The sequence below is a fragment of the Petromyzon marinus genome, chromosome 62 (genome assembly GCF_048934315.1).
Source record: "Petromyzon marinus isolate PM22_M1 ecotype Great Lakes invasive population chromosome 62, UKy_Petmar_22M1.pri1.0, whole genome shotgun sequence".
Taxonomy (NCBI): domain Eukaryota; kingdom Metazoa; phylum Chordata; class Hyperoartia; order Petromyzontiformes; family Petromyzontidae; genus Petromyzon; species Petromyzon marinus.
This window is the reverse complement of record NC_133728.1, coordinates 384,431-399,477: the sequence shown is the minus strand read 5'-3', so window position 1 is coordinate 399,477 and position 15,047 is coordinate 384,431. Positions and strand designations below refer to the sequence as shown.

At 48.0% G+C, this 15,047-nt stretch overlaps 1 protein-coding gene across 2 annotated transcripts; it reads right to left on the bottom strand.

Annotated features, from left to right (window-relative positions):
- Positions 1–15,037, bottom strand: LOC116955885 (uncharacterized). 2 transcript variants are annotated; one of them, XM_076053618.1, is made up of 9 exons: positions 14,802–15,037; positions 11,886–11,966; positions 10,366–10,500; positions 8,681–8,761; positions 8,029–8,163; positions 6,521–6,601; positions 5,874–6,008; positions 4,686–4,772; positions 1–2,340 (listed from the first exon to the last, which is right to left on the bottom strand). In XM_076053618.1, exons 1-9 carry the CDS (start codon positions 14,911–14,913, stop codon positions 2,081–2,083), a joined length of 1,107 nt encoding a protein of 368 aa, XP_075909733.1. In that variant the 5' UTR covers positions 14,914–15,037; the 3' UTR covers positions 1–2,080. The 2 variants fall into 2 exon arrangements, with proteins under 2 accessions (XP_075909733.1, XP_075909734.1); XM_076053619.1 differs by lacking the exons at positions 10,366–10,500; positions 11,886–11,966 and having other exon boundaries at positions 14,802–15,035.
- Positions 15,038–15,047: the final 10 nt, after the last annotated feature.

Here is a 15,047-nt window from a genome sequence, read left to right as displayed (position 1 = left end):
TAATGGTAGGTTTATTTGAACAGTGAGAGACAGAATAACAACAAAAATCCACAAAAACGCATGTCAAAAATGTTATAAAATGATTTGAATTTTAATGAGGGAAATAAGTATTTGACCCCCTCTCAATCAGAAAGATTTCTGGCTCCCAGGTGTTTTTTATACAGGTAACGAGCTGAGATTAGGAGCACACAGGGAGTGCTCCTAATCTCAGCTTGTTACCTGTATAAAAGGCACCTGTCCACAGAAGCAATCAATCAATCAGATTCCAAACTCTCCACCATGGCCAAGACCAAAGAGCTCTCCAGGGATGTCAGGGACAAGATTGTAGACCTACACAAGGCTGGAATGGGCTACAAGACCATTGCCAAGCAGCTTGGTGAGAAGGTGACAACAGTTGGTGCGATTATTTGCAAATGGAAGAAACACAAAAGAACTGTCAATCTTTGTCGGCCTGGGGCTCCATGCAAGATCTCACCTCGTGGAGTTGCAATGATCATGAGAACGGTGAGGAATCAGCCCAGAATTACACGGGAGGATCTTGTCAATGATCTCAATGCAGCTGGGACCATAGTCACCAATAAAACAATTGGTAACACACTACGCCGTGAAGGACTGAAATCCTGCAGCGCCCGCAAGGTCTCCCTGCTCAGGAAAGCACATATACATGCCCGTCTGAAGGTTGCCAATTAACATCTGAATGATTCAGAGGACAAATTTTGTTTGTTGCGGTTGCACCCGACTTAAGAGCCGCATGGCTCACAGGGCTATACCTAATAAATGAAACTTGAAACTTGACAACTGGGTGAAAATGTTGTGGTCAGATGAGACCAAAATGGAGCTCTTTGGCATCAACTCAACTAGCCGTGTTTGTAGGAGGAGGAATGCTGCCTGTGACCCCAAGAACACCATCTCCTCCGTCAAACATGGAGGTGGAAACATGCTTTGGGGGTGTTTTTCTGCTAAGGGGACAAGACAACTTCGCTGCATCAAAGAGATGATGGACGGGGCCATGTACCGTCAAATCTTGGGTGAGAACCTCCTTCCCTCAGCCAGAGCATTGAAAATGGGTCGTGGATGGGTATTCCAGCATGACAATGACCCAAAACACGGCCAAGGCAACAAAGGAGTGGCTCAAGAAGAAGCACATTAAGGTCCTGGAATGGCCTAGCCAGTCTCCAGACCTTAATCCCATAGAAAATCTGTGGAGGGAGCTGAAGGTTCGAGTTGCCAAACGTCAGCCTCGAAACCTTAATTATTTGGAGAAGATCTGCAAAGAGGAGTGGGACAAAATCCCTCCTGAGATGTGTGCAAACCTGGTGGCCAACTACAAGAAACGTCTGACCTCTGTGATTGCCAACAAGGACTTTGCCACCAAGTACTAAGTAATGTTTTGCAGAGGGGTCAAATACTTATTTCCCTCATTAAAATACAAATCAATTTATAACATTTTTGACATGCGTTTTTCTGGATTTTGGTGTTGTTATTCTGTCTCTCACTGTTCAAATAAACATACCATTAAAATTATAGACTGAACATTTCTTTGTCAGTGGGCAAACGTACAAAATCAGCAGGGGATCAAATACTTTTTTCCCTCACTGTAGCTGGTGGTGCATCGGCTGCTGTTGTTGCTGCTCTTGCTGATGTTGATGCTGTTATTATTGTTGTTGCTGTTATTGTTGTTGCTGCACTTGCTGATGTTGATGCTGTTATTGTTGATGCTGTTATTGTTGTTGCTACTCTTGCTGATGTTGATGCTGTTGTTGATGCTGTTATTGTTGTTGCTGATGTTGATGCTGTTATTGTTGATGCTGTTATTGTTGTTGCTGCTCTTGCTGATGTTGATGCTGTTATTGTTGTTGATGATGTTGATGCTGTTATTGTTGATGCTGTTATTGTTGTTGCTGCTCTTGCTGATGTTGATGCTGTTATTGTTGTTGCTGTTTGACTCCCCGTCCACGACCAATATTAGTCACAATAAAGGCTGTCAGTTTAGATTGCGTAAATATAAACCTTACTAATTGGCACCACCCATCCCATCACGGTCGTGCTCACTTGACGCATGGCCCACAGACGGTCCCCATCAATCGAGACGCCCGCTCTGGGCTCGCCTATCTTTACAGATTAATTCATTCACGCCCACGACGACTCCCACGACGACCGCAATCGTTCCAATGACCACCCCGGCCACGGCCCCAGCGCTCCACCCGCTGCTCTCGCTAAGGGCGATCATGGACGCTACGGCGACTGCAGCGTCAACGACGCCGCGGCCGTGAGCGTCGTCCGGCACGTGGCTGTTGTTTGCGTTCGGTTGAAGGGGCTCGGTGGAATTGACTTGAGCCGCTACAACAACAAGAAGCAGAATGACATTGTCAGTGTTTGTCTACTACACATCTGTAACCAGTGCCGCACGAAGCTAGTGCGGGGCCTGTAGCACACGATGTTATAACACATTAAAAACACATTACTTGCACAGTAAAGATATTATATCCTTTTATATCTGCTATACGGCCAGTTAATGACAAATCGCTAACCTTAAACACCCGGTCGTCCATAAAAGTTGAAGGCGGTATAGTACTATAGTAACAGAGCAAGTGCAGAATCACTCAACCGGAATTAATAGCTTGAAAGCGTTTAGCTCTGGGCCCTTGGAAGTGCGGGGCCCGGAGCATTTGCTGCTTTTGCTACTGCGATAATCTAGCACTGTAACTCTACAGGATAGTGCCCCGCCAGGCCTACCGCTATTGCGATGCTACCTGCATGTGGCTGCCAACTGCCCTCCTTGTTTCAGGATCGTCCTCTTGTCGAGGCAGCTCACCTGGGACATCGCTAAGTCTACCTGGGGACATCACAGATCCTGGCTTCGTCGGTTACATGATGGGGCTGCAGTCACTCAAGGCGGTGCATTGACCTGCAGGTCTCTCCCTCGTCCGCTGCCGTGGGGTGTTCCTCGTGCCGTGAGACCTCCCCGTTGTGTCTGGGAGGCCGCTAACCCGAGCATGCTTCCCAGGCAGTGGAGAATGCTGAGAGTATTCGAGAATTATCCATGATCGAGGTTGTTTTGGGTTAGATCGAGTAAATATAAATGCGTCGTAATTACCGGCGAAACGTCACGGCTACTCGAATGGTAAATGGCGTAGTGGGGTCACTCTCCAACACACAACCCATGTGTGGCTGTACTTGTACACTACACTATACACTACACTACTATACACTACTATACACTACACTGTACACTACACTACTATACACTACACTATACACTACTATACACCACTACTATACACTACACTATACACTACTATACACCACTACTATACACTACACTATACACTACTATACACTAAACTACTATACACGACACTATACACGACACTATACACGACACTATACATTACACTACTATACACTACACTACTATACACTACACTATACACTACACTACTATACACTGCACTACTATACACTGCACTAATATACACTACACTACTATACACTACACTAAACACTAAACTATACACTACACTGTACACTACACTATACACTACTATACACTACACTACTATACACTACACTATACACTACTATACACTACACTATACACTACACTACTATACACTACACTATACACTACACTATACACTACACTATACACTACTATACACTGCACGATACACTATACTATACACTACTATACACGGTACTATACACTACAATACACTACACTACTATACACTACACTACTATGCACTACACTACTATACACTACACCACTATACACTACACTATACACTACACTATACACTACACTACTATACACTACACTATACACTACACCACTATACACTACACTATACACTACACTATACACTACACTATACACTACACTACTATACACTACTATACACTACACTACTATACACTACACTATACACTACACTACTATACACTACACCACTATACACTACACCTCTATACACTACACTATACACTACACTACTATACACTACACTATACACTACACTACTATACACTACACTATACACTACACTATAAACTACTGTATACTACACTACGATTGTAAATGGCGTAGTGGGTTTACTCTCTAACACATAACCAGTGCGTGGCTGTACTCTTAACTAATTGGTATGTTTTGTTTACGTGACAAAACTTACTAATTGGCTGTGTCGGGTGGTGGCGGCGGCGGCGGCTTTAACGACGCATTTATATCGACTCGGTCGAACCAAAGCCCCCTCGATTATGGATAATATTGATCGCGAAAGCCCCTTGCTACCACGACCATTGCCACGTGTTCAACTGTTTGAGAATTCGACTTCCTTTAAGCCCGACCCACCCCGAGGTTTGCGTCGCCGCAGAGGGGAAACACAAGCTTGGTCTCAGAGCCACGTGAGGACGCTGCGCTCACAGTCGCTTTAAGCGTCGCTAAAAGCGAGGACTAAACACCAACTTGCTCCGCCCCTAGGCGCCTTCCGCCTGCGAGGAGGCGGTCGAGAGAGGCGGCCGCGAGCAACCAAACCAGCTGTGGGAAACAAAGTGACGAGCGCCCAGAGAAAAGCCGAGAGATGAGCGCTGAGAATGAAAATCCAAGAGGCAGAAAGGGGAACGCGACGGGAGACGGAGCGATGGAATCGGCGCGCGTGCAGCAGCGTGCTCGGTGGATTATTTACATCGCAGGGTCGTGAGTGATGCCGACGGCTTGGGGAGGCCTTCGTCCAGCAGTGGACTCATCTTGGTCGATGATGACCGGCTGTCATCTGTGGGTCAAACAAATAAAGTTCACACAGTCGACGATGGTCGTGGCTATGAAGTTTACGAAGCCGATGCTGCTCGTGATGATAACGTATCAGGCTCAAAAGCGGTGTTTAAACATCGCCACTGGGGACACAAAGGCGGCCGGGCGTGGTGCTGGCCTCCCACCTTGGGTACCACAGTCCCAGCCTTCATAGGTGTCGCTGCTACTAACACTGCTGCTACTGTTGCTGCTGTTATTGCTACGACTGCTACTACTACTGATACTACTGCTACTACTACTGATACTACTACTGATACTACTGCTGCTGCTACTGTTGCTGCTGTTATTGCTACTACTGATACTACTACTGATACTACTACTGCTACTACTGATACTACTACTAATGATACTACTACTGATACTACTACTGCTACTACTACTGCTACTACTACTGATACTACTACTACTGATACTACTACTGCTACTACTGTAACAACTCCGGATTCGAGCTGTCGATGTTTATTGCATTGCACGTGACGTGGCTTAGGACCGCATCGTCACGAGATAACGCCGACGTGGAGATGGATGACCCAGCAGACGGCGGCGACGGACCGAGACCCTCTCGACAGCCTCGAGCTCCCCTTCTTGGCCTGCTTTTATCCTCGTGGATTCTCTGGTGGGATTTCCCGACCCAAGATCCTCCGGCCTCGCTGACACCCTGTCTTCACATTGAGACTTGCTGACACAGCCTTTACACGACTGCTACTGATACTACTGCTGCTAATACTACTACTGCTGCTGCTACTGCTGCTACTGCTGTTGACTGACTCCCCACAGGGGGAGCAGGGCCTCGCGGTCGAGTGGAACATCGCCAAAGGCGCTGCTCACAGAGTGTCCACAGAGTGTCCACTGCACAATTCACCATTCCCATCCCGCGCCTGCTCACTCGGCCAGTCATCCACAGGCGGCACCAACCGGTGACACAGCCGCTCGGGGCTGGCCGACTGGAAGCATTTTTGGTGAGCACGCGGATTTCTTATCCCCACGCCAATGTCGTGTCACGACGATTGACCCTGCAGTGGTTGCGATGGGCACTCGCCACAGCCCCTGCCACTGCACCCACCGCTCACTGCAGAAGATGCCACCAGCCGCAAGGCTTTTGTGCTGTGAATGAAATCCTCCTGGGCTTGAGGCTGCTCCGACGTGTGGCTGTTGTTGGCGTTCGGTCGAAGGGGCTCGGTCGAATTGACTTGAGTCGCTGCAACAAGAAGAAGAATAATGATGACATTGTCTGTGTTTGTCTACCACGCATCTGTAACTCTACAGGATAGTGCCCTGCCAGGCCTACCGCTATTGCGATGCTACCTACATGGGGCTGACAACTGCCCTCGTTGTTTCAGGATCGTCCTCTTGTCGAGGCAGCCCACCTGGGACATCGCTAAGTCTACCTGGGGACATCACAGATCCTGGCTTTGTCGGTTACATGATGGGGCTGCGGTCACTCAGAGCGGTACATTGACCTGCAGGTCTCTCCCTCGTCCGCTGCCGTGGGGTGTTCCTCGTGCCGTGAGACCTCCCCGTTGTGCCTGGTAGGCCGCTAACCCGAGCATGCTTCCCAGGCAATGGAGAATGCTGAGAGTGTTCGAGAATTCGACTTCTGCCCACACAGAGTTTTGTGTGTGTGACAGCGAACACGGTGAGGCCGTCTAGCTAAGAGACGGAGCGATGGAATCGCCTCGCGTGCAGCAGCGTGCTCGGTGGATTATTTACATCGCAGGATCGTGAGTGACGGCTTGGGGAGGCCTTCATCCAGCAGTGGACTGATCTTGGTCGATGATGACCGGCTGTCATCTGTGGGTCAAACAAATAAAGTTCACACAATCGATGATGATCGTGGCTATGAAGTTTATGAAGCCGATGCTGCTCGTGATGACAACTTATCAGGCTCAAAAGCGGTGTTTAAACATCGCCACTGGGGACACAAAGGCGGCCGGACGTGGTGCTGGCCTCCCACCTTGGGTACCACAGTCCCAACCTTCATAGGTGTCGCTGCTACTACTACTGCTGCTGCTACTGTTGCTACTGTTATTGCTACTACTGATACTACTACTGATACTACTACTGCTGCTACTGTTGCTGCTGTTATTGCTACTACTGATACTACTACTGCTGCTACTGCTGTTATTGCTACTACTGATACTACTACTGCTGCTACTGTTGCTGCTGTTATTGCTACTACTGCTACTACTATTGCTACTACTGTTGCTGCTGTTATTGCTGCTACTGATACTACTACTGCTACTACTGATACTACTACTACTGATACTACTACTGCTGCTACTGTTGCTGCTGTTATTGCTACTACTGATACTACTACTGCTACTACTGATACTACTACTACTGATACTACTACTGCTACTACTACTGCTACTACTGTAACGACTCCGGATTCGAGCTGTAGATGTTTATTGTATTGCACGTGACGTGGCTTAGGACCGCATCGTCACGAGATAACGCCGACGTGGAGATGGATGACCCAGCAGACGGCGGCGACGGACCGAGACCCTCTCGACAGCCTCGAGCTCCCTTTCTTGGCCTGCTTTTATCCCCGTAGATTCTCTGGGGGGATTTCCCGACCCAAGATCCTCCAGTCTCGCTGACACCCTGTCTTCACATTGAGACTTGCTGACACAGCCTTTACACGACTGCTACTGATACTACTGCTGCTAATACTACTGCTACTGCTGCTGCTACTGAGACTACTGCTGCTAATACTACTGCTGCTGCTACTGATACTACTGCTGCTAATACTACTGCTGCTGCTACTGATACTACTGCTGCTAATACTACTTCTGCTGCTGCTACTGAGACTACTGCTGCTGCTACTGCTGCTACTGATACTACTGCTGCTAATACTACTACTGCTTCTGCTGCTGCTACTGAGACTACTGCTGCTGCTACTGCTGCTACTGCTGCTGTCTGACACCCACAGGGGGAGCAGGGCCACGCGGTCGAGTGGAACATCGCCAAAGGCGTTGCTCACGGAGTGTCCACAGAGTGTCCACTGCACAATTCACCATTCCCATCCCGTGCCTGCTCACTCCGCCAGTCATCCACAGGCGGCGCCAACCGGTGACACAGCCGCTCTGGGCTGGCCGACTGGAAGCATTTTTGGTGAGCACGCGGATTTCTTATCCCCACGCCAATGTCGTGTCACGACGATTGACCCTGCAGTGGTTGCGATGGGCACTCGCCACAGCCCCTGCCACTGCACCCACCGCTCACTGCAGAAGATGTCACCACCCGCAAGGCTTTTGTGCTGTGAATGAAATCCTCCTGGGCTTGAGGCTGCTCCGACGTGTGGCTGTTGTTGGCGTTCGGTCGAAGGGGCTCGGTCGAATTGACTTGAGTCGCTGCAACAAGAAGAAGAAGAATAATGATGACATTGTCAGTGTTTGTCTACCACGCATCTGTAACTCTACAGGATAGTGCCCTGCCAGGCCTACCGCTATTGCGATGCTACCTGCATGGGGCTGCCAACTGCCCTCGTTGTTTCAGGATCGTCCTCTTGTCGAGGCAGCTCACCTGGGACATCGCTAAGTCTACCTGGGGACATCACAGATCCTGGCTTTGTCGGTTAAATGATGGGGCTGCAGTCACTCAGAGCAGTGCATTGACCTGCAGGTCTCTCCCTCGTCCGCTGCCTTGGGGTGTTCCTCGTGCCGTGAGACCTCCCCGTTGTGCCTGGGAGGCCGCTAACCCGAGCATGCTTCCCAGGGAGTGGAGAATGCTGAGAGTGTTCGAGAATTCGACTTCTGCCCACGCAGAGCTTTGTGTGTGTGACAAATGGAACACGGTGAGGGCGTCCAGCTAAGAGACGGAGCGATGGAATCGCCTCGCGTGCAGCAGCGTGCTTGGTGGATTATTTACATCGCAGGATCGTGAGTGACGGCTTGGGGAGGCCTTCATCCAGCAGTGGACTGATCTCGGTCGATGATGACTGGTTGACATCTGTGGGTCAAACAAATAAAGTTCACACAGTCGACGATGATCGTGGCTATGAAGTTTATGAAGCCGATGCTGCTCGTGATGATAACTTATCAGGCTCAAAATCGGTGTTTAAACATCGCCACTGGGGACACAAAGGCGGCCGGGCGTGGTGCTGGCCTCCCACCTTGGGTACCACAGTCCCAGCCTTCATAGGTGTCGCTGCTACTACTACTGATACTACTGCTGCTGCTACTGTTGCTGCTGTTATTGCTTCTACTGATACTACCACTGATACTACTACTGATACTACTACTACTGCTGCTACTGTTGCTGCTGTTATTGCTACTACTGATACTACTACTGATACTACTACTGCTACTGTTGCTGCTGTTATTGCTACTACTACTACTGATATTTCTACTGCTACTACTACTGATACTACTACTACTGCTGCTACTGTTGCTGCTGTTATTGCCACTACTGATACTACTACTGATACTACTACTGCTGCTACTGTTGCTGCTGTTATTGCTACTACTGATACTACTGCTGCTACTGTTGCTGCTGTTATTGCTACTACTGATACTACTACTGCTGCTACTGTTGCTGCTGTTATTGCTACTACTGATACTACTTCTGACACTACTACTGATACTACTACTGATATTACTGATACTACTACTGATACTACTGTTGTTGCTGTTTTTTCTACTACTGATACTACTGGTACTACTATTGCTGCTACTGTACTACTGCTACTGTTGCTGCTGTTATTGCTACTACTGATACTACTACTGATACTACTACGGATACTACTACGGATACTACTGATACTGCTACTAGTGCTACTACTACTGTTGCTGCTGTTATTGCTACTACTGTTACTACTGATACTACTACTGCTGCTACTACTACTGTTGCTGCTGTTATTGCTACTACTGTTACTACTGATACTACTACTGATACTACTACTGCTACTGTTGCTGCTGTTATTGCTACTACTGATACTACTACTGATACTACTACTGCTACTGTTGCTGCTGTTATTGCTACTACTGATACTACTACTGATACTACTACTGCTACTGTTGCTGCTGTTATTGCTACTACTGATACTACTACTGATACTACTACTACTACTGTTGCTGCTGTTATTGCTACTACTGTTACTACTGATACTACTACTGATACTACTACTGCTACTGTTGCTGCTCTTATTGCTACTACTGATACTACTACTGCTACTACTACTGCTGCTACTGATACTACTACTGATACTACTGCTGCTACTGTTGCTGCTGTTATTGCTACTACTGCTACTACTACTGCTACTACTACTGCTGCTACTGATACTACTGATACTACTACTGCTGTTACTGTTGCTGCTGTTATTGCTACTACTGATACTACTACTGCTGCTACTGTTGCTGCTGTTATTGCTACTACTGATACTACTAATACTACTACTGATACTACTACTGCTACTACTGTTGCTGCTGTTATTGCTACTACTGATACTACTACTGATACTACTGTTTCTGCTGTTAATGCTACTACTGATACTACTGCTTGACCCTGCAGTGGTTGCGATGGGCACTCGCCACAGCCCCTGCCACTGCACCTACCGCTCACTGCAGAAGATGTCACCACCCGCAAGGCTTTTGTGCTGTGAATGAAATCCTCCTGGGCTTGAGGCTGCTCCGACGTGTGGCTGTTGTTGGCGTTCGGTCGAAGGGGCTCGCTCGAATTGACTTGAGTCGCTGCAACAAGAAGAAGGAGAATAATGATGACATTGTCTGTGTTTGTCTACCACGCATCTGTAACTCTACAGGATAGTGACCTGCCAGGCCTACCGCTATTGGGATGCTACCTGCATGGGGCTGCCAACTGCCCTCGTTGTTTCAGGATCGTTCTCTTGTCGAGGCAGCTCACCTGGGACATCGCTAAGTCTACCTGGGGACATCACAGATCCTGGCTTTGTCGGTTACATGATGGGGCTGCAGTCACTCAGAGCGGTGCATTGACCTGCAGGTCTCTCCCTCGTCCGCTGCCGTGGGGTGTTCCTCGTGCCGTGAGACCTCCCCGTTGTGCCTGGGAGGCGCTAACCCGAGCATGCTTCCCAGGCAGTGGAGAATGCTGAGAGTATATCCTTAGTTCTTTCTGTAAAGTCACGTTGAAGGGAAACAATAAAATAATAAAATATATATAAAACAATAAAAATTCTCACGACGTTTCGACCATAACACAAATGGTCGTCATCAGGTGTGTCGGTTTGCATAAATTTATTTACTTTAAAACGGTGTATTTACTTATTTATAAAAAAAACTGTTAGCGCCACGCGCAGCGATTTGGCAATTTATTTAGAAGGACTAGTCCATCTATGTTCTGAAAAGAGGAGGGAGGAGACGAATTTTTTTTATAATGTATGCTGTCTGAAAGCCACTGTAAGCGTGAACAATCAATTAAGACCTGAAATGGTTTATCAAATCTTTCCAATGATTGCTATAATAGAATCCATCTTCTCGGTTGAAATTGTCTCTGTTCTTGTATATGTGGATAGCCTCATGAACGAATCTCTCATGGTAGCCAGATGGCTTACAAAGAACCTCTGTCTTGGAAAAGTCAATGTCATGTGACAAAGATTTGATAAACCATTTCAGGTCTTAATTGATTGTTCACGCTTACAGTGGCTTTCAGACAGCATACATTAAAAAAAATTTCGTCTCCCCCCTCCTCTTTTCAGAACATAGATGGACTAGTCCTTCTAAATAAATTGCCAAATCGCTGCGCGTGGCGCTAACGTTTTTTAAAATAAATAAATACACCGTTTAAAAATAAATAAATTTATGCAAACCGACACACCTGATGACGACCGTTTGCGTTATGGTCGAAACGTCGTGAGAATTTTTATTGTTTAATATATTTTTATTATTATTTTATTATTTCCCTTCAACGTGACTTTACCGAAAGAACTACAAATATGAATTACTGCAGTCACGAAAGCTTTAAGAGTGTTCGAGAATTCGACTTCTGCCCACACAGAGCTTTGTGTGTGTGACAAATGGAACACGGTGAGGGCGTCCAGCTAAGAGACGGAGCGATGGAATCGCCTCGCGTGCAGCAGCGTGCTCGGTGGATTATTTACATCGCAGGATCGTGAGTGACGGCTTGGGAAGGCCTTCATCCAGCAGTGGACTGATCTCGGTCGATGATGACCGGTTGACATCTGTGGGTCAAACAAATAAAGTTCACACAGTCGACGCTGATCGTGGCTATGAAGCTGATGAAGCCGATGCTGCTGCTAGTGATGATAACTTATTAGCCTGAAATGCGGTGTTAAGACATCGCCACTGGGGAGACAAAGGCGGCCGGGCGTGGTGTTGGCTGGCCACCCACCCCCTCGTGTGCCACAGTCCCAGCCCTCATAGGTGTCGCTGCTACTCGCTAACAGCACTTGCCCCAAAAGTCTGTGAAGGCTACACGGGGGATCTTTATGTTTGTCTCGCATTATGATAATGAAGATGATTCCCATTTTAAAAATAACTTTGAAACGTGTTCAATCGGAGACCCAGCCTAGCAGCAGGGTGACGATGTACGTCACCTCGTCAGTAGTCACTCACCCTACGCGTGACCTCGTCAGTAAGCCCCTCGCCCTACGCGGCACCTCGTCAGTAGCCCCTCGCCCTACGCGGCACCTCGTCAGTAGCCTTGCACCCTACTCACTCACCTATCTACTCAGTCACCTATCTACTCACTCACCTATCCACTCACTCACCTATCTACTCAGTCACCTATCTACTCACTCACATATCTACTCACTCACCTATCTACTCACTCACCTATCTACTCACCTATCCACTCACCTATCCACTCACTCATCTATCCACTCACCTATCCACTCACTCACCTATCCACTCACCTATCCACTCACTCACATATCCACTCACTCACCTATCTACTCACCTATCCACTCCCCTATCCACTCACTCACCTATGCACTCACCTATCCACTCACTCACCTATCTACTCACTCACCTATCTACTCACTCACCTATCCACTCACTCACCCATACACTCACCTATCCACTCACTCACCTATCCACTCACCTATCCACTCACTCACCTATCCGCTCACTCACCTATCCACTCACCTATCCACTCACCTATACACTCACTCACCTATCCACTGACTCACCTATCCACTCACCTATCCACTCACTCACCTATCTACTCACTCACCTATCTACTCACCTATCCACTCACTCACCTATCCACTCACTCACCTATCTACTCACTCACCTATCTACTCACTCACCTATCTACTCACTCACCTATCCACTCACCTATCCACTCACCTATCTACTCACTCACCTATTCACTCACTCACCAATCTACTCACTCACCTATCCACTCACCTATCCACTCACCTATCCACTCACCTATCCACTCACCCGTCCGCCACGACGCTTCTCGATCTGCTTCCCTAGCGCTGCTCCACTTTGGGGCTCCCTCCCACGCGCTCTGCCCCCACACTCGTCGATTCACATCGCTCCGTTCACGCTCCACTCACGCTCATCCGTCAACACCGTCAGCAGAGATGCGTGGTGCTGCCCGCTCGCCCTTCTGTGCATTTGAGCCCCTGCTCAGCGACTCTTTGATGATGGTTGCTTGGGTTGCAACCGAAACGTCGTATTCTATTATTTTATTTATTTTTTTACGTGACTTTAGCGAAAGAATCAAAGAGTGAGTCTTTGTGTGTTTGGTTTGTTGAGCGTCGTCCTTCCCTCGCACTCCGATTAGCACGGCTGGCTACGTACGGTGCAAACGAAGTTTAGCGTTCATGCAACTCTATCAATACATCTCATCGATTTGTCGAGACACACAGGCGGCCGCACCGACGGCTACAGCGCCTTCAAATCGTCCGACACAGGGAACCTCGACTCGTGAACAGTCTTCAGAAATAAATTCACATCACACTGACGTTAGAAATAGAAGCCTACACTGGTTACCTATCAAGGACAGAATACATTTATAAATAATCTTGCTCGCCTATAAAGGATCACGGCGCCAGGCTCCACCGTACATTGCAACCCGTCCTACGGATCAAGCAAACCCGGAAGATCCCCTCGCTATCAAACTCAATTCTCATCATCCTCATTCTCACCCTCATTCATTCTCATCCTCATTCATTCTCATCCTCATTCTCACCCTCGTTCTCACCCTCATTCATTCTCATCCTCATTCATTCTCATTCTCACCCTCATTCATTCTCATTCTCATTCATTCTCATCCTCATTCTCATCACCCTCATTCATTCTCATCCTCATTCATTCTCATCCTCATTCTCATCACCCTCATTCATTCTCATCCTCATTCATTCTCATTCTCATCACCCTCATTCATTCTCATCCTCATTCATTCTCATCCTCATTCTCATCACCCTCATTCATTCTCATCCTCATTCTCATCACCCTCATACATTCTCATGCTCATTCGCAGCAGCGACGCCTCTTGAATGACCTCCCCGACACAACAACGCTCCATCGCCTTCACCACCACCACGTTCAAATGTCAACTCAGATCCCACCGCTCTCTCCGCTACTGAAGTTGACTGCCAGCCTCATCTCTCGTACATTGACGAGGATGGTGGTGGTAAGGAATTATTTAAAATAAGATAGTTTTTTTGTAAACTGACGGTGCACTTTATACAATGAATGTTGCTCAATTCTCGTTTCCGTGTGTTCCATGCAGCGGCGCCTTGGATGGTACAGCAGTGCCGGAGAGGTCGCACGTGGCATGACAATAACATCGACTTGAGCAATGGTGGCAGCAGCAGCAGCAGCAGCCAGGCCACGTTCAGGTGTCGCTGCACCGCAGCTGAAGGACGTTCCGCTCGTGAGATCGATCATCGCACGGCGAGCACAGGAAAGACGCCGGGAATCGTTAGCACCAAAGTGACATTTAAAGAGACGAGTTGCGTTTAAACTGTCGCGACAATCGTCGTGGTACCTTCCGATGTCGCTTCGCGTCGCACCGTCAAAAACTACATCAGCCTCCGTACCTGCGTGGGCCGTGGCGACCAGCGCCAGCCACGTGAGGTGGAGCATCGGTCCCTGCATGCCAGCCAGCCGGGTGCCAAAGGACGGAGGAGGAATTCCCGGTCGCTCAAGCATCGTGAGAGTTTATATCCCAGAGAAGGGCGGAGTTCGCCAATAAAATAATATTTCAACAACACAAGAAAAAGTGAAATGAGAACTGGAAAAGTCTGAGATCCCTTCGACATTTATAGAACAGGGACGTGTGAGTC

Excerpts from the sequence above, each read along its gene's own strand:
- LOC116955885 (XM_076053618.1), bottom strand. The coding sequence starts at position 14,913 with ATGCTTGAGCGACCGGGAATTCCTCCTCCGTCCTTTGGCACCCGGCTG. Across the intron at positions 11,967-14,801 it reads GGTCGCCACGGCCCACGCAG|ATGTCAACCGGTCATCATCG; the intron begins GTACGGAGGCTG and ends TTTGACCCACAG. Across the intron at positions 2,341-4,685 it reads ATCACTCACGACCCTGCGAT|CGGCTCAAGTCAATTCCACC; the intron begins GTAAATAATCCA and ends TTGTTGTTGTAG.